The sequence below is a fragment of the Gouania willdenowi genome, chromosome 19, assembly GCF_900634775.1.
Source record: "Gouania willdenowi chromosome 19, fGouWil2.1, whole genome shotgun sequence".
Taxonomy (NCBI): Eukaryota; Metazoa; Chordata; class Actinopteri; order Blenniiformes; family Gobiesocidae; genus Gouania; species Gouania willdenowi.
Genome location: NC_041062.1, coordinates 14,706,533 through 14,726,716, shown reverse-complemented (window position 1 = coordinate 14,726,716; position 20,184 = coordinate 14,706,533). Strand labels below are relative to the sequence as shown.

The window sequence follows — 20,184 nt, the reverse complement described above, 5'->3', positions numbered from 1 at the left end:
AGGCCACAGCAGAAATTTGTCAGGTGCGGGGGCGATCCAACCAAGGAGAGACGCTGGATGTAGTCGGGACAACTAGCCTGGTAGCTAGCGGCAGCCGAGGAAGGTAAGCTGACGACTAAACGTTAGGTGGAAGCTCGGGAATACTGCAGTCATTTTTTTTTTTTGCATTTACGGTACTTTTGGGGACACACAAAACCAAACGACAGATAAAGAAAAATGAACCCTTGTTTCATTTAAAATGTTTGTTTTATTTAAAAAGGAATACTGAGCATTAGTATCTATGAGTCCTCCCACCATCGTTTATTGTTATGTGCCAAAGAAGATAAAACAAACGGACCTGCTTTTTTATAGATGGAACACAGGCAGGACACAGACACATATATATATTTATATATATATAATACTTTTAGTGTTGCACAACACGTTGGTCCCAAACAAACAGAGAGTCATTATTCTTCAGAAAGTTTTCAGTACCAAAAGTGACCAGTAGAAAACAAAACAAAAAAAAACCCAGTGGGAATATTTGAGGAGAATTGATTACATAATCGGATATTCTCTCGCAGTTTGGCCACATAGTGATTATTGCACAAAAGCACAAAGATTAGTTGGTCCCGTCCTTTAAATGCTCCCAAATACCGACTTTCGTCACACGTAGCGCACAGAACGTGTGTGAAATGTTTTACAAAAAGAATGAAAATCACAGATCCAGACAAAAGAAAGAGAAAAAACACACACTTTGGTATGTTACATATTTATAAGATGAGAGGGACGACATCCTTTCCTTTCAAAGACGACACTAACGATTGCACATCATGGTTCGCTACGACATTTCATTAACATGGAGGTTTAAAAAAAAAAAAAAACAATGGCACAGTTAATAAAAACAGAACAATATAACAAAACTGTACATTTGCCTTTCCTTTTTCTGCGTTTGAATTCTGTGTTTTTGCAAAGCAATGATAGGGAAAAGCTGCAAAAGTCAGATAAAGTGGGGCACGTTAAAACAGACCTTTGCTTTTCTTCAGGTTCTTTTGTTTCCAGTTTGGCAAAGCGTTGAATTCAACTCGATTCATCTCCAGAAGAGTCTGAAAAACAGCAGAATAACACCAGTGTTTCTCTCTATTTATGTGTCCTTCCCAGGGTTGGGGTCACTTACATTTTTCAGTTACAATTACATTTTCAATAACCCATGTTTAATTACGATTCTTTTTTATCCTCAGAAAGTCAATTGTGGGTGTATGAGCCTTTTTTGTGTCAGTAAACCCTAGATTTATTTATTAATTTTTTTTATGAAATGTATGAAACATATTTTAATAATTGTGAATTCCATATGGTTCAACAGTTTAGTTAATGCTAATGGTAGGCTAATGCTAGTTTAGTGTTAATGCTAGGTTAATGCTAATGCTAGGCAAATGCTAATGCTAAGCTAATGCTATAGCTAGACGAATGCTAATGCTAGGTTAGTGCTAATGTTAGGTTAATGCTAATGATAATGCTAGGCTAATGCTAAGGCTAGCAAATGCTAAAGCTAGCTAATGTTAAAGCTAGACAATGTTAAAGCTAGCTAATGTTTAAAAAATTCTAGGTTAATGCTAATGATATACAATGCTAATGCTAAGCTAATGCAATACTATGCTAGGTAATGCTAGCTAATGCAAATGCCATGCTAGTTAATGCTAATGCTAAAGCTAACAAATGTTAAAGCTAGTTATTGCTAAAGCTAGCTAATGTTAAAGCTAACTAATGTTTAAATAATTCTAGGTTAATGCTAAAGATATACAATGCTAATGCTAAGCTAATGCTATACTATGCTAGGTAATGCTAGCTAATATAAATGCTATGCTAGTTAATGCTAATGCTAAAGCTAACAAATGCTAAAGCTAGCTAATGCTAAAGCTAGCTAATGCTAAAGCTAGCTAATGCTAAAGCTAGCTAATGTTTAAATAATTCTAGGTTAATGCTAATGATATATAATGCTAATGCTAAGCTAATGCTATACAATGCTAGGTAATGCTAGCTAATACTAGTGCTAAGCTAATGCAGTGCGACAAGGGCCAGCACCTGCATCCTCACATGAATTTTCTTCATGAAATGCAAATATTCTAGTTGTAATTAATCATCAATTACATGATTACAATTACAATTGACCCCGACCATGGTCGTTCCTGCTTTATGCTGCCGTCCTACCATGAAGTCCTCCTCTGACAGGTAATCCTCCAGACGTAGCGGGTCCACGCCCTCAGGCAGAGGTTTCCTGGTCAGCTCCTGTATGGAGTACTGCTGTTTACTGAGCCTGGTCAGAGCCTCCTTCACCAGAACCACTTTGTTCTTGGAGCTCGCCGTCTGCAACAGTGGACCAATCACCAGTCAGCACAGTCTGGGCTTTATTCAGATACAAACACGTGTCAAAAACCGGGGTTCATTTGGTCACTTTCTTCATCGACGACCCTTTATTGCCTTTCATAACTTTTGACGAGAACGTAAATTAAAGAATTAGTAACAACAAAAATTCAATGTTAATGATCAACTAATGAGTAAAAAACGTGTTGCATCAGACTGTTTTCCTTTTTACCAATGAAATATCTGAACTCAAATTTAAACTCAGGATTGGAGCTTTATTCTTGCAGGTTGTCAGTCGTCACAAATAAACAACTTTTTTTTAACAGGCCTTAAACATTTTATATTAAACACGACTAGTACAGCACATTCTTAGTTTGAAGGATGAAACACAAGAGTTTTTAGCACCACAACAAACATATTACAGGTTAACAAAACTGTCAAATGACTTTTAAAAGATTAAACTAAACTGATTTGCATGTACTACATATGAACTAAAACTAAACTAAATAAAAAGACTAAAATGTGGCTTTAAGTAGGGTGACCATATTTTGATTTCCAAAAAAGAGGACACTTATGTAGGTCGACCTCGGCTTACTCAAAGTACTCAACGTTTTCTTGAATCTACATTGTAACGACAGCAATAAAATATATTAAATAAATAAGTTGTTATTGTCAATAAGGCTTAAAAAAATAATTTCTGTTTATAAAAAAGAAAGAAAATCAGAAATAAGTGGTGGTGACTCAAGTCAATCAACTTTATTGTGCATCTCAATCTCTCAATCATTGAAACGATGAGAAACATCTCCTCCTAGACATTAAAACTGTATAAAAAAAAAAAAACCTCAAGGCCTACAGAACAGTAAATAATCATTAAATATACATTTGGTTTCTTTTAATCTCTCTGTTTCCTCTCGGTCTTTAGTCCTCTTTCCCTTTCCCTCTTTAACAATTCTGTCACGTGTGAGTAAAATGACCGTAATGAACCATATTAGCTATAAAGAGCATTTCCTTAGCTTTCAGAAACTGGTGGAATTTCTCAGAGAGAGCAAATATGAGGCCTGTTACAGTCTTTTAAATTAACGTGTTTCCCCCGAGATGCGTTCAGGGTCCCTGGGAAACCCGGGAAATTTCATTAATTTGTAAAAGAGGATAAGCCTGAGTAAAACTGGACGTAGGGTCACCCTGCTTTACCTTAATCCAGCCTTTGTTTTTTTTTTTTTTACTACCATGATAAAAAATAATTTTTGCAAAATCTATTTCCGTTAAACAAAACTGTCAAATTACTTGAAAAGACTGAGACTAAAAAAGAAAAATTAAAATTTCAACTAAAACTAAATGACTAAAATGGGACTGCCAGAAACACACACAGTTTGTAGGAGCCATGTCCCACCTTGGTAGTGACACTGGTTTCCTTCTCCCAGTACGGGAAGATGTTGGTAAAGGTCAGTGGTTCACAGCCTGCTACAACCAGGTAGGCCAGAGGGGGGCGGCGAGGGTTCTTCTCTGTGAATCAGAAGAGGAAATATTGCAGAAAGATGCAAGAGAAGCATCAGTGCACGCACGCACACGCGCACAGTCATTAAGAGAGGCTCAGTTCATCTGTGCTTGATTAAAAGTTGACAAGTAAACAGTGTCAAAGTGATGAAGCTCTGCCAGAGGAAAGATTTAATGATGTAAACAAAGACCCTCCTTTGATCCTCTAATATCCTCTGATGTCCTTTCATCTCATTGATCAGGCCAACGCTGAGTCAGCACTTAATTTTTTTCTTAATCCTCCCCTGTATGCTTTGATTGACTCAAACTATGAATCACAACATATTCCTTAATAACAAGTTGAAGCTTTGTAATATTGTAAATGTTTCGAGCAGCGATTCTCAACGGGTGGGTCGGGAGCCAAAAGTGGGTCGCAGACAGCTGGTCAAAAATAAATAAACACTGTCTTTTATTTTGAACGGACAAAACTTTTCTTTTGATAGGCAAGCTGTGAAAAGCATGTTACACAGGAAAATATACAGTTTTATGTTTAAAAAAAGATTATATATATATGTGTGTGTTTTCAACAGCTATTTTTGATTAACTAAATTTTGTTGGTTGAATTCTCAAAAAAAGTGGGTAGCGATTTAATGGCCGTGGAAAAATGTGGGTCCCAGGGTTAGACTAGTTGAGAACCCCTGGTTTAGAGAATATTAAACAGAGATAACGTCATTTTCAGTTCTTTGTTTTGTTTTTTACAAGCATGAAGGCAAAAGCCTAAAATGAAGCCGTCTATTATTGACCTCTGACCTTTGCAGTACTGCAGCACAGTCTCCATGGCACACTTGCGCTCGCTGTCCCAGCGCATCTTTGCAGATCCAGTGCTCTGATCGTCCTCCGGCTGCCGACCCTGCCACAGGTACACCTCCATACGGTTGTCCAGCAGAAACAGAGCTGCCGAGAAAAAAAACATTCATTGTTTCCTATTGATTATAAACAGACATGCTTGATAGGGCCCTATAAAATCAACATTAACGAAATCGACCAATGAAAACTGCAAACATTGACAGAATGTGGAGGAAACGCCGTCACCATGAGGCAAGGAACATTTTTTTTCTGCACTAAACACCGTCTAAACACTGCTACTCACTGTCTAAACGGCACTAAACACCATCTAAACTGCACTAAACAGTTTAAACTGCACTAAACACCGTTTAAACTGCACTAAACACCATCTAAAACAACTACGCAACAATACGGAGCCACCAGTGCCCGCTTAACTTTAATGTGTCTGTGAAACTCTGCCTGTTTCTCGTTTCACGGAATCCTGAGCAAAATGTTCTAGTCACACAAAGGTGGTACTTGAGCCAAAAAATTTAAAGAACCACTGATTTATTCTATAATCAGAATCACTAAGGGTAAAGTCAGAAAGGGTGCTGATGGTTACTAATGACCAGTAGAAATTTCTGAATGGTTTTAAAATCTTCCAATATCGTCTAAAATTAGAATTATTTTCATAGGCAGTTGTATTTCTTGTCCTGTGATGCTAATAATGCTTCAGAACATGATGTAGCAGTACCTGGCTGATGAGCAGAGTAGAGGTTCTCCTGTAGGAAAGGCATGGCCATGACTCCCTCTTCCACCCTTGCTGGGTAAAGTCTCTCCTCCCATTCAAACACTCCTGAGCTGGCACTGAGCCTGAAGAGCCGTGGTGTGAAGTTGTATTTGCCTGGATCTGAACAATCACAGCTGGTTACAAACCCTCTCGGTGGTCAGTTCTCGGTGCTAGGCAGTGTGGGCTCGTACCCGTCAGCATGCAGTCGTACGCCTTCTTGTCCTGTGAACCCAGGGTTTTCACAAACTCTGTCGGTTCAGATCCTTCCTCCACCTCTACAACCCGTACCCTGCTGCTGCTGCTCAGACCCAACTCTGAGGGACACCTTCAACACACACACAGAGAAGCACTACTACCCACATGTTCATTAAGCACATCCCATGAACCCATCCTTCCAGCTGTGCCCTACCTCTGCGTTAATCTGTCCACGGCTCTTTTAGCCACCAGCTTGGCACCTGCGTGCGCTTTACACCCATGCCAAAGGTACACCTGCTCGCTCTGGGCGTTGAGGAGCACGAGGCTGGCGCGAGAGCGCAGGCTGGCACGCCTACAGTCCACCTCCACCAGAGAGGCCTCCACCTCTACCTCGCCACGGACACAGAACAGCCTCCACAGCCCTGGGAAAAGAACAAATAGTTTCCATTTATAACAGTGTTAGAGTCAATACTAGGAATGTCACGGTATTGACGACATCACGATATCCCGCTGTAGTACAAGTGCCTCGCTATAGTCGTGGCGATCTCACAGTATAAAACATGATGCAGGTGTGGAAACATTTTGGTTTCACCGCATCAAGAAACCATAAAGGAGGAAAGGTGGACAATATACCAATGCTGTAAGTGTACCGTACGGGAAGCCACGTAACAACCCAGCATCCCAAAAGGTTTAAGGATTGTGTCAAACAAACAATCCAGTGTGGTCCAACGAGACTCAAAAGGAAGCATTTACAACCAAGCTCCCACAGACCAGCTCAAGGGCTCAAGAATAACAAGAGACGCTGCAGTTAAGGAGCTTTTCTGTTGTTGACAACGAGGGCCACAGATTTTAGGCAGGAAAAAACAAGCAATTTCAACAATACGTTCCTCAAGTTTGCAAGTATAAATGATACATACAGTGTGTAAGGTGCCGACAATATTCAAGCAATAAACAACAGATATCAGTCCCTGTAGGATTTTCTCTTGTTTTTTTAAATTTCATTGATTTTGTGACAAATTTTTTATTTAATTTTGGGAAATTATGAGAAATAATTTCAGGAAAATGCAACCCTTTGGACAATTTGAAATTTAAAGAGTAACTACAAACCAAACCAACTTTTTTCAGCTGAGCATATGTGTATTTGGGTATTAAGTAGTGCTGTTTATTAATCCTAATCCCACTCTTCACATTTTAGTAAAAGTATTTTAATTCTGCGTATTTAGCGGTAAATTGTCCGGTAAACTGGCCACTAAGGGTTGAACTGAAATTTGCTATTGGTTGAACGGTAAACTCTTGAAACTCCTGCGTCATCACTGCCCCGCCCCTCCTATAAACCCCGCCTCCTTGTGAAGTGTAGCGCGTAGGTTGGATTGACACCTCAAATGACCTCTCTTTGGCAAAAGTGTCCTTACTGTCAGGCTCGCTCATGTTTAGCTCGTTAGCTAGCAGTTGTGATGGGTTTCGATTCTGTGTGTGTGGGGACGGAAGGGTGGGGGCGGTTACTGAAAGTCGCTGGGCGTGTCTTACTGCTACAGCAGTAACGCCCATAATCAAGGCTTTTTTTTTTTTAAATTTCCCTCCTAGAGACAGCTCAGCAGAAGGCAGGGGTGTACTTAAAGTTTTATTAAATTAGTGTTTTTAGACGAGCTGAGATATCTACAGCTGAATTATTTGGTAATTTACACAATAAATCATGTTTTTTTTCTGTCGTTTTTTACTTCCTCAAGGGTCTCAAGGGCTGGATTTGGCCCCCGGACCTTGAGTTTGACACAGGCTTTAAATGCACAGAGATTACTCCTAACCTTAAATGTTGACTTGTTCATCTTTCTTGAGAAAAATCTAAAATTAATCTAAACACAGAATAAGGCAGTTTCCACTACTTTGATTTCTTTGGCTGTTTTATTAAATTTTTTTTTTAATTTTTAGTATTATAATTTAATTTATTGTTAATAGATGTTTCGATACTAAGAGTGTTCCTGACTCAGTTATAATTATTGCACTGTATCTGTTAGTAGGCAGTATTCAGTTTATAATGTAATACATCTAAAAGTATGACAATAAATAATGTCAAAATAGTGAACAGACGATTTCTCAATGGTCATCATTGGTGTTATCGTTAGCATTGCTGCTAACTGTGTGCCTTCTTGTAAAACCGTGAGCTTTCCAACAACATCGCAATAATTATCGTACCGTGAGGTTACTTCTGTGATTATACCGAACCGTGAGATGAAGATATTGTTCCATCCCTAGTTGATACTAATCCCTGACCTGTATTGTTGGAGCTGTTTTCCCTGCTGCCTTTATGGATGATCAATCCTCCTTGGAAGAGCTGCAGGAAACATGGCGGCTCTTTTCCCTGGCTCACCAGCACCTGGACCAGCAGGCACACGAAAAAACACAATTACATCCCACTCAGTTCTGCTCCTACTGACACTTTAAAGAGGAATATCTGATATGTTTCCGAGACGGACTCACCTGCGACCCCCGGTGGCTGCCCAGCTCCACCGTCATCAGGGCGGAGGTCCCCTTCTCACTGACGCTGGAGTGACGGCCCTGCCAGAAAAAACAAGCCGTCCGCTCTCTGCCTGCAGCTCCAGCACTCAGCTCACCGGGTTTCTGGCGTTTCCCCACTGACACACACACACACACACACACACACTCTTATTAGCACCCGCTGGTCTCCCTGCAGGTGTTTGAACACCACTCCATAAAAACATTTTGTTCTCTGACAGTTTTCTGAGCTTATTGATCAGACATGGACAACTGGTGGCCCTCGGACTAATTTTTTGGAGCCTCCAAAATACACCAAAGAACGACAAAAATACTAAATCAAAAACTACAACAAAAACATAAAAGGGCAATAGAACAAAATAGATAAAATAGCAAAAATATACAAAATGACCACACACACGGATAATATAAAAATAGAAAGCAAAAGTACAAAGAAATGACTCCAAAAACAAAAAAATGACAACAAAAAACATTGAAAAAATGATGATAAAATTTACAAAAAGACAACAAAAATACATAAATAACACAAAGTGACAACAAAAGACACGAATAATATAAAAAAGAAAGCAAAAGTACACAGAAATGACTCCAAAAACATAATAAAATATAAAAAAAGACAACAAAAACACAGAACGACAACAAAACTACACACAAACCCTTTGTTCTGTCTTGTATTAATGCTAAGATTAGTAATTTTTCTAAACCTTGCATCAAACAATCCCATTTTTGTGATAACAGATGGACCCCGTCAGTACCACTGTGGTTGTTTCCTGCAGGTTGTGACTGTGGTGCAGCTGCAGCCTGTTCTCCATGGGACTCACCCAGCGTGGTGATGGAGTACTTCCAGCGGATGATGTAGGCGTCTTCCTCGTGCAGCTGACCCACACTTTCTCTGGGCATTTCCTCCTCTCCGTGCTCCCTGATGTGCCAGGCTTCCACTGCCACCGTGGCCAGCTCAGCCTGCCTCCCGTCCTCCGTCCTCACCACTCCGTAACCACGGTGAACGTCCACCGCTTCCAGAAGTGTCTTCACCAGCGGTGGCTCGTTGTCCAGCATCGCTCGGGCGTCGCATGGGTGCAGCTCGGACTCCAGCGAGAGTCGGACGGGTGTGTGAACCGGGCTCTGAGGGGAGAAAAACACTCAGGTTCATGTTTCCAAACACGAGAGTGTGTTCCTGTTTACCATGATCTCCTCAGCCTGTGCTGCCTCGTCCTTCTTTCTTTCAGCCCAGTCCAGAAACTTCTCTCTGAACAGAGACGTCTCGTTGTGTTCTGACAGACGACCGAACAGGGCCCAGCTGGGACGGGCCTCCCCCTGCCTGGAAGTCACACACAAGACAACATTAAAATCAAACATTTCAAACTGAAATTGTATTTAATCAACTTAAATTTATTTGTTTAACTTAATAAACATATTTCAAAAAACAGATGCACCAACAAGAAAACGCCACTAGGTGGCAGCAGCTACAACACTTTAGTGCATTGATGGGCAACTTTTATCACAGAGGGGCCACAAAAATGGGATTTTCTGATCCGAGGGCCACATTATCAACATTCATGTCAGCATTTAGAATAATAATGACCAATCTGAGCATTAATACAGGGAAGAATAATAAGTTTGTGTTGTCATCTCATGTGTTTTTGGTGTAATTTATTGTTTTGTGTTTATTTTGTGGATTTTTTACGTCATTTTGCGCTTTCTGTTGTTGTTTTGTGTGTTTTTACTGTTGTTTTACGTGTTTTTGAAGTCATTAAGCGCATTTCCTCTCATTTTGTTAGTATTTTGTTATTTTGTGTGTTATGAGCCATTTTGTGGATTTTGTGTAATTTTTCTGTTGTTGTCTTGTGTGTTTTTACTGTTGTTTTATGCGTTTTTGAAATTGTTTTGTATTTGTTTTTTGTGTTTTTGTTGTCGTTTTGTAAGCTTATAATCTTTCTGTCTTTCTGTGTTGTTTTTTGTTGTTGTTGCTGTTGTTGTTGTTATGCGTTTCTGGAGTCATTTTATGTATTTATGTTGTCTAGTGTATGTTTCTATATTTTTCTATGTGTTTTTAACTCATCTTGTGCATTTACTTCAGGGGCCGCTCTGCTTTAGTGTGTTTAGTTTAAAAAGGTTTAACAAACTCACATTGTAAACATAATCTCAGGTTGGAAGGAGGTGTCTATAGCTGCATGAAACTGGACTTCATATGTTTGCTACTCACATTGGAACATCTGCATTGGTGCACGAGGCATCCAAAGGGTTAACCCTGCAGCTGCTGTAGTCGTAGCTGCCGCTGAAGAGCTGTTTGCCCAACTTGACGGCTACTTTTCTGTCACCTAGAGGCACGTCTTTCCCGTGCCACACGTAGACTTCACTGCCAAAGTCAAACACCAACACCTGGTTCAGGGTCAAAGCAGCAGCAGGAGGAGCAGGAGGAGGAGGGGAAAATTAGAGAATGAATACCTACTGCATTACATTTGCACACATCTAAAAATTGATATATCCAGCTTCTCTCTGCCCGAAACATTTACAAACACAAAAACTCGACAATGTAGAATATATAAATTATAAGAATAAAACAACCACACGACAAGTATTTACAATATGTACAATCAGTGTGCTCATATGAATATGAAAATATATAACTACGGTGTGTGTCAGGGTTGGGGTTAATTATAATTGTAATCGAGTAATTGAAAATGAATTACAATTATGGAGTAATATTAATTGTTATTGTTGTTTTAAAAATCGGTTGCTGTCGTAATCGTAATTGAATTGCAGTTGAGTTTAGATAATTTACTTTGTAATTGTAATTGCCATGAAAATTCAATACAAATTGTCAATTATAATTTAAGGCAAACCTGGGGAACCATGTTAGAGCTTTTCCACATTTTACCATTTGGAAAAAAATACACAAAAAAGACCCAGAAACCTATATTAAAATCTATAATTTCACTGATTAAGAAGCGTAACAAAGTAACCAACAGAAAGGAAAGAAATTAAATTATATGTATTTGTTTTAGTGTATTTTACAGCTGATTTCGTTATTATAAGACATGGTATCAGAAAGCTAACACAAGAGGAAATGTAACTTTAAAATGGTAATTTTTTCAGGGTCAGTAAATGTGATTAATTGTACCGTAATTGAATTTTAGTAATTGAGAACTTCATTATAATTGACTTTCTGAGGGTAAAAAATAATTGTAGTTTAATTGTAATTGGAAAAAATGCTGGTCACTGTAATCGTAATTGAACATGGGTAATTGAGAATGTAATTGTAACTGAAAAATGTAATAAACCCAACCCTGGTGTGTGTGTGTGTGGAATCAGATGAGTTGTTACCTCTTTGGAGTCGAGCAGAGACACGCTGGGAATGGACGCCCATGCCTCTTCATGTGGCACCAGTTTGTCTCCCTGGAGTCTGTACACTCCATTAGAGTCCAGCACACCACTCTCATACAGCTCGTCCTCCTCAGGTTCTCCCGCACCTTAAAAAAAAAAAAAAAAAAAAAAACACACACACACACACACGGTGCACAAAAAAACATATACACTTTATGTGAAATCATCCGAGCTGAGCTGATAATCTCTTTCAGAGCGTGATCTTTTTTTTTTTAATGATAAATCAATCCGTGCACGTACCTCTGTATTTGGTTTTTCCACCCAGCAGGCTCCAGAACTCTTTGGCCCATCTGCTCTCGGCGTTAATACCCTCCTCCAGCACCGTCACCTGCGAGGCCTTACAGCCAAGGTCTCTCTTAGCCTGAACGAATGACGCCATCTCCGACGCCTGTTCACACAAAAATCCAGTCAAAACTTGATTGAAAATAACAAAAAAAGCCTCAAATCTCTTTCGTAACCATTTGGATTCTAAATTATTATTAGTTTTTTTTACATTAGGGTGACTTCTGGATGGCCTCACTGAAACACAGCTAAGAAATAACATTTCCGGTTCGTTTTTGTTATTTAAGCTAGTACCTTGGCCTTCTCAATGACGTTGGCAAACTCTCCGCTCCACATAAAGCAGTGCTTTGGCGTAATAAGAAGAAAACAGTCGCCGCTGTTTAGGGAGCGAGCTGTTGGCTCCATCAAGCGCACCTGGATATGTCGCCGACCTGCGTGCAAAAACCAGCCTTAAACTTTTAATAAAAACACAAAAGACCTCCTTAAGTTCCCAAATGAAAAAAAATATGACCCGAATTGCCTCTGAGCTTTAACTCTTTGCTGTTTTCTAACCTTTGATGCGAATCAGCATAAGTTTGTTGAAAGGCAGCGCGCTGTTGTTGGTAACGACATCCGTTGACTTGACGCTGCGCAGGCTCACTTTGCGGAAGTTCTCCTTGCTGGCGAGACCCGCTAAAGCCACGTCTGCCAGGTTGGAGTGTTTGGCCACTGGGGAAGAAGAAAGGCAATCGTCAAAAGGACTGAATGGTGTTTCCTGCTTTGACACGCCTCCGATAGGACGTTGTGCATAAAACGTGTCTGTGTTGGTGTAAGTTGTAGGTTCTTGGTGAGCAGAAATACTCTCCAAACTAAAATCACACAAAAAAAGCAATGCACACCTTATTGCATGTTTTAAATGAATAAGAATAACCCAAATCTAATATTTATTCTCTGTATATAAAACTAAAATAATACTTATATTCAATGTGGCCCACAGAAGAAAGTAAAGATTAAACCATAGTGTAAATTTCAGACTAATTCAGATGTAGATATCAGAGTCCTTCCACATACACAAATTCAATTAAACACCAAATTATTTGCAGGGCTCACAGTTGTCCCGTGCTTCATTTTGGTACATTGTTTGTTTCTCTTACGTTAAGTATGGATTAACTCTTTTATTTGAACTGTGTTTTGTTGTAATATACTGTGTGGAAATTCTGAGAGTTTAAGTCCAGGCTTGTTTTATCAGTACTTATTGTTATTTGTTTTACTTGTTCCCTTTTGTCTTGTTGTATTCTCTCTGTATTTAATATATTTTACATTCTAAGTTGCCTTTTAAAATATGTCCAGGGACACCAGATGAAAACTAGCCTTTTTTGGCTAACTGGCTCATTTACAGCATGTCTGTTTATTAATGTGCATTGTCCCTTTTAAATAATCAACAATTCAAATCCAAACCACATGATGGAAGTACTTTATAATCTGAAATTGTTGAAAGAACGCTGAATTTTTCCACAAAATATCCCCCAATTTAAGTAAAAATTGATCACAAAAGCAAGTAAATTTAAGTGATGATTTTGCAGGGACTGATATCTGTCACTTATTACCTGGATATTGTTGGTGCCTGACATACTTTATGTATCATTCATACGTGAAGTGAAAACCATGCCCCAATAATGTTAAAATACTCCCATTTTTTTACAAAAAGACAGGGCAGGGTTGAGCCCGTGTGTCCGGACGGAACGTTTATACACGATGGATTCCTGGAAGAAGTGGCAGGTCGTGTGTCTGTCCATGCTTTCGGTTGAGAACATCTACATGATTGGATTTATGGTAGCAGGCCCTATGTCCCCCCTCCCCGCCGTAAGCTACAAAAAAGCATGTGAAGCGCCTGCAGAGGCTGCACTCACACGCCCCCCAGCGGCTGGCAATCCCTTCTTTTCTCCTCTCTGTTTGTGACTGTGTTTTGCCTTTGTGCACGTACGCCGAGGAGTTTTTTTTCCCTAGTTTTATATTGTACAAAGTTAGTTTAAAACCTGCTTTTTCTCCTCACCTCTCCTCCTGTTGTTTTCCCATTTACCATCTAAATATGGGCGCGCCTCCCATGCCCATAGCGACCCACAGTTTCTCCTGTTCTTGTCCTCCCTCCAAGAAATAAAATGTACTGACTTACTATTTTCTCCACTTTAGATCAAACTGGTCCATATGAGCTAAAATGAGTGTGACCCTCGTGCTCTAAAGCATGGTGAGCTTGTCGTACTTCTCTCTACTTGGATCCTCTTGGTCTCCACAGAGGCCACGTTCAGCCTCTGCTCCGTGTACACCTGGCGAATGTCATTGCGGGCAGCCAGAGCCCTCAGAGGGTTCCTGGAGCCCTGGTTCCTCCTGGCTGGGCGCACAGCTCGCTTGTGTTCAGCAACAGCAGAAGTGAGCCTGGACACAAAAAAACAACAACAACAAAGCAATGCTTACTACATTACAGCAGCTAAGATCAAATGAATAATAATGATTTTTGGTGATTTTGTGCTAGGCAAGAGTGAAATGCACAGAAATAAATGTATATAAAATATGTTTTATTATTTTTATTCTGTGTATTTATACGTGTATACGTTCATATGTCTATGGGTATGTGTGTGTCTATATAAAACCCTTTTTTCTCTTTTTAATCTTATGGATATCCAATATTTATTGATTTGCTTTGACTATTTGTTTAACACTATTATTGCTATTATTTCCACTGCTGCTGTCATTATTGTCAGTTTTATTTTGTTTTAGTTGATGCCTGATCCTGTTGGGTTTTTTTTCTGCACGTAATTTCTGTATCAAATGTGGAAAACTTTGTTAATTGAGTGCCAAAAATGTGTAGTGAAAAATATTTTGGAAAAAAAATAAATCAATAAATTAATAAAAATGAAAATAAACAAACGTATATCCTAAACTAACTTTGGAGAGTTGGCTTGGATCTGGCTGAGGTCGTCTTCGGTCACGACCACACTGGAATTCTGGACTATCGACGTGGCGACGGATTTGTAAAAGTTGCCAAACGTTTCCTCATCGTCCAGCGTCATCACTTCTTTCTCCGTCTCCGCTGTCACTTCGATGGTGGATGTCCTGCTTTTGCTCACCCCTGCTGGCCCCAAACATATCATCAGGAAACACAAATGATGGCACAGGAAGTGACAAAAAAAAAAAAAAAAGGAAAAAAGACTAAGTTAAACTTAGTTACTTAGTAGCAATAGTTAATAGCATTCTACCTTTACTGTGTAACTTGTCCAGGAAAGACTCTAGTTTGTCCAGTCTTTGGTCGCCTTCAACCTTGACATCAGTCCTGCTAGAAATTTCTGTGGATAAACAAAGCATACAAACTCACTAAAATCTGATCTGTGTCTAACATTTAGCAGTAACTTATATTTGTACTTTAAACAAACTTAATAAATGATTTAGTTTTTTTTTTCTCCAGTTAGCGCTGTAATTGCTTAAAAAAGACAACTCATCTAGATCTAAGGAAGTACTGTATGTGACATGTTGTATCAACCACTTAAACAGACACTAACCTTCATGTGGTTTGGTGGGCGTGCCGTGAGCCTTCTTGAGGGAGATAATAGGCGGCACTTCTTTGCCTGACACGAGACCTGGTGACACAACAAAAGAAGAATTACAACTTCACATAACTCTATAATTACAAGAGAGCCTCTCCTGCCAAATAACAGGAAGCATCTACAGACGGCTCAGGATGACGTGCGTGTGCTTTTCCTTTGTCCTTGATCATTACATTAATTTTAATCACAATTAATTACAACATTTTTGAGGAAAATACTGGGTCACTTGTATGGAAATGCAATTTATTAAAACAACTGTATTAACCCCCCCCCATTTTACCATTTTATATGAATGATCATTCAGAACTGAAAAATAACTATTGACCTATATACACATTTTAAAAAGTGTCAACTTAGCTTACCCCCCCGCATTTTTTTTTTTTTTTTTTTTTTACAGTACAGCAACTCAGTACAAGTTGCTACAAACTTGCAGATTTTACCAAAAAAAAAACGACTGAGAATTTAAAAATAGTACCTTAGACAAATATATTACAAAAACAAATGTAAAAACTTGCTTTACACCATTATCTATTCAAAGAGCAGATACTTCCTAGCAAGAAATAGATCAAAGTGCACAGACCAAAAAAGCTCCAGATAGGAGAGAGTGGGAGACAGTTATGGGACGCAGGCTCAGGCTTGATCACCCTGTAGTTGTCCACCTTTGATGAGGGTGTCCAGTGTTAAAAACATCCCGTGATTTAAAGGATCACTACAGATGATGTGCCCCAAATGTTAAACTGCACCCTTTCTATATATGAGACACAGCTCCCACACCACTCTCAAATGGCAAACCTCAGGTGACTACCATCTTTTGGCGCAAAGGACAGTTTAACATTGCGTCACATGTTTATCAATTCTTTAGGAAGGAAGTAAAAGAGAAAACCAGAATATAGCATTCTTCACTGATAAATGCTCACAAAAAAGTGTTTGAACTCTGTTCCTGGAGGGTCAAACTACACGTTTTCTGATTTGTTCTAGCTTCAACACAAGTAATGAAAAGTAGGAGTGTGGTATAAAGCAAAGTTGGATGAGGAGAAACAGATTACTGTTTAGTTTTTGTAGATTTTAGTTTGGTCAGATGTGGCAACTTGTTTCGTTGAACTTTCAGAAATGCATTAATGTCACACTGTTACACGTTCAGGCCTTAGAACACAGGTGTCAAACTCAAGGCCCGGGGGCTAAATCCGGCCCTTTAGATCATCCAATTTGGCCTAAAGGAAAAAGTAAAAATGAAAAAAAAAAATCATCAAATATTTAAGTTGTAGCTTTCTTTGTCCTTCCAAATGCAGATTTAATACAATAACAATATTTGCAGGGGCTTTTTGTGGAAATAACTAAATTTTTCTGAATTCCAAGCATTTTCCCACAAAAGTCTTCTAAAGGACAAAACATTGGTCACAAAATCAAGGATTTTTGAAGTATTGATCTTGCAGGGACTGATATCTGTCACTTACTGCTTAGATACTGTTGGCGCATTTTAAACTGTATAGATCAGTTATACGTGGAAGTTGAAACTTGGGCACATTAGTGTTAAAACTGCAGAATCTGTGGCCCACTTGAGCACAAACTGCACTGTAACTGGCCCCTGAGCAAAAAATAAGCCTGACACCCCTACCTTAGAACATCTCTGTTCATTCCACAAAGGTGAATAAGTAACAAAACAAGCAGTGGATCCCTGTAAACCAAAACAAACACTGCAGAGTGTGAAGTTCACCTCTCTTTGCCATGCGTCCAGCCACAGTGAACTGCACCGAGTCGTTGGCCGCTCCTTTGCCTTTGTTCTTCCACTGCTCCTCTTTATCCTTCAGGATCTTCATCCTCTCAGCCAGGGACGTCTTAGGCTCCAGATCCAAGTTGGACTTCTGTAGGAAAGCCAGTTGAATCACCACCGTGCAGCATGAACGTTGTTGTTAACACAGACCTTGACACTTAAGAGGAATAAGCAGCGCTGCTGCTGTTTGAACCGAGATAACAGAGTTACTGAAAATGGAGAATGAAGGACACAAATGCTGTACTAATTATAAAAACATCATAACTTTATGAATATTTCGACAGAGGCTACAATTCCAAAAATAAATCAAACAGTTTCCACGGCTTTTCCCAATCTAATCCAGCATTACTCTTTACACGAAAGCACCAAAATGTACTTCATATTCTGACTCTTACAGTATTCAATACGGTTTAATTTTCTTTAACTATAACACATACAGTATGGGGGAGATTTACTGGCCACAGCACTCCCAGTGGAAGTCATGAGTGCATTTCCAGACATTTCTATTCATTATTCATTCATGATGGGAATGGATTAATTTAGGTAAATCGCTTGCCGAGCATTTTTTTTAAAACATATTTATGTTTTCACATCAACTGTAAACCTGTGATAACAAATACTGTCAGCGCTCACTGATGATTTAGAAAAGCGTGAACTGTATTTTAATCAAATGTTCTACTAAAAACCATTCAGACATACATTTTGGGTGATGCAAAATATAAGCATTGTGCACCTTGTAGCAAATATGAAAAGCTATATTTTGCCTTTATTGGGGACTTTTGACACTGGGGCAGAACAGGTAAAATAATAAATTCAAAGATTTGGCCTTTAAAATTATTTACAAATTAATTCTGAAAGTACTGGTAACTAGACAAGCAGTATTTCCCAAAAAATGTGCAAATGAGGATGCATAAGCTGAACCCCTCGGAGTCAGTATAGTCCTTCAGAGTCAAAAACAACACCTCAGAGTCAGTATAACCCTTTAAAGTCAGTATAACACCTCAGAGTCAGTATAACCCCTTTATATGCTATTGTATATTTAAGTTATATTTATTTTGTCATTACACAAACATTGTGGTGACTAAATGCAGTTGCTGTGGTCCATAACACAAACCAAACTTTAAAACAATCCATGCTGTTGCATTTTCTTCCTACTCAGCATTCTCGCAGCTTATTTCTGTACTTCAATGCGTAACATGTTGCATCTTGTGGGAACATTATCCCTGGACACTCTTGTGGACTCAAAAATACAAATGTTCGTACCACAAGGCTGATTTAAAGTAGTTTTTGTATCATTAAAAAGTTTAGGATAACAACTAACAGATTTCCATGTGTACTGTAATGACTGAAATGTGTTCAGAACCAACAATAGTCCCATCCTGAATAGGATTAACTGGAAATGGCACGGCCCCTCCAGCCAGCAGCTTATCTCTGGAGTCCATCAGCGAGGGGAAATACCTCGTCCTGACAGGACCCCAGAGAGGAGAGCAAAGCACGGGGCCTCAAACCTTCTCACAGGAAACCATTTTTCTCAGGCCCGCTGAACTCTAAGGCTCAGCCAAACACAGACGTCGACCACCTGCAGGACGGCAAATGTAGCAACACGTAGCGCGCTGACAGCTCCGACCTCTCAGAGGGAGAGGGGTTAGAGATAAGAAGAAAGCAAGCATGCAGGCACACATATTCAGAACACATGTAGCAAGGCACACACTCACCTGAAGGGATAGGGGAGGGCTGACAGGAAGGTGTCAAAGAAAATGGGTGGAGTCTGAGGCCAGGGAGCACAAAGGACAGAGGAAACTAGAAAAAAAGGATAAAAGGGGAAGGAGAAGAAAGGGAAATTATGAGCGAGTAGAGAGCTGAGGAGAAGTTGGAGGAGTTTAAGTTATTAAAAGAGGAGAAAATAATCATTAACTTCACACTGCATGGGTGAGCGTCACTAACACTACATTAGAAAGAAGACAATGATGTGCAATGTGGGCTCAGGTGAACAACTAAATGATAAAAACAATAATAATACATAATTTTTATATGGCGCTTTTTGGACACTCAAAGACGGTTTACAGAATTAAACTCCACACTTAGTGGTGGTAAGCTACTATTGTAGCCACAGCTGCCCTGGGGCAGAATGACGGAAGCGAGGCTGACATAGTGCGCCATCGGCCACTCCGACCACCAGCAACACCCACTCACACACTACATTCATTCGAGGCATTGTGGGTTATCAACTAACTCTTTAGTTCCTTTGAAGTAGAATTCACACAATTTTATTCACTTCATTAAATCTGTAGTTTGGAGAATATGTGAGTCTGGAATGAACACAACCATGCTCCCCCCTTCACTCCCCGTTTCTAATCCAAACAGGGATCGGCGTTGAGCAGTATCATAAAGTAAGTAAGTAAATAATTTTTATTTATAAAGTGCTTTTCTCAGATAAAAGTGCTGCACAGAACAGAGGATAAATTAAAACAACAGGATCAACATCATAAAAGGATAGTAAAACAAAGGTGAATTTACAACAACAGCATCATAAAAGGATAATAAGGATAATAAAAGTTAAAAATCTATTCAACCACACAGTCAAGCTCATGGAGGGACTGGTGCAGGTCATTCCAGAGTCTGGGGGCCACAGCCTGGAACGCCAGGTCTCCCTGGGTTTTAATACGAGTTTTGGGGATCTTTAGGAGACCCTGGCCTGAAGTGTCAGCGATATACGAAATACGAATACAATACGAAATTTGACCGGGAGCCAATGAAGATGAAATAAAATGAGGGTAATGTGGGCTGATCTGGGTGCACCCGTGAAAAGTCTGGCAGCAGCATTTTGTACAATATAAAGTCTGTTCAGAGTCGATTTGTTGTTGATGATGCGTTCACACTAGGGCTGTACAATTAAATTACATTTTAATCGTGATCACAATTTCGGTTGCCACGATTAAATTGACTTATTCGTCGGCAATATTTACATTAAAAATACGGGCTCTGCACTCTGTAATAGTATATTTACTCAGGAGGCCTTTGGTACATATTACATT

At 39.4% G+C, this 20,184-nt stretch overlaps 1 protein-coding gene across 2 annotated transcripts in view; it reads right to left on the bottom strand.

Annotated features, from left to right (window-relative positions):
- Window positions 1–227: 227 nt before the first annotated feature.
- LOC114481274 (supervillin-like) overlaps window positions 228–20,184 on the bottom strand; it is a 66,580-nt gene continuing 46,623 nt past the window's right edge. For both annotated transcript variants that reach the window (XM_028475959.1, XM_028475960.1), the window contains 21 exons: window positions 17,093–17,240; window positions 15,334–15,411; window positions 15,034–15,120; window positions 14,723–14,906; window positions 14,040–14,212; window positions 12,353–12,508; window positions 12,095–12,231; window positions 11,759–11,906; window positions 11,459–11,604; window positions 10,338–10,513; window positions 9,317–9,452; window positions 8,956–9,256; window positions 8,099–8,253; window positions 7,892–7,994; window positions 5,838–6,045; window positions 5,620–5,753; window positions 5,393–5,548; window positions 4,624–4,767; window positions 3,731–3,843; window positions 2,188–2,343; window positions 228–1,085 (listed from right to left, as the gene is read on the bottom strand). In XM_028475959.1, coding sequence (XP_028331760.1) covers window positions 999–1,085; window positions 2,188–2,343; window positions 3,731–3,843; window positions 4,624–4,767; window positions 5,393–5,548; window positions 5,620–5,753; window positions 5,838–6,045; window positions 7,892–7,994; window positions 8,099–8,253; window positions 8,956–9,256; window positions 9,317–9,452; window positions 10,338–10,513; window positions 11,459–11,604; window positions 11,759–11,906; window positions 12,095–12,231; window positions 12,353–12,508; window positions 14,040–14,212; window positions 14,723–14,906; window positions 15,034–15,120; window positions 15,334–15,411; window positions 17,093–17,240 — 3,126 coding nt within the window. In that variant the 3' untranslated portion in view covers window positions 228–998. The remainder of the gene's footprint in view (window positions 1,086–2,187; window positions 2,344–3,730; window positions 3,844–4,623; window positions 4,768–5,392; window positions 5,549–5,619; window positions 5,754–5,837; window positions 6,046–7,891; window positions 7,995–8,098; window positions 8,254–8,955; window positions 9,257–9,316; window positions 9,453–10,337; window positions 10,514–11,458; window positions 11,605–11,758; window positions 11,907–12,094; window positions 12,232–12,352; window positions 12,509–14,039; window positions 14,213–14,722; window positions 14,907–15,033; window positions 15,121–15,333; window positions 15,412–17,092; window positions 17,241–20,184) is intronic.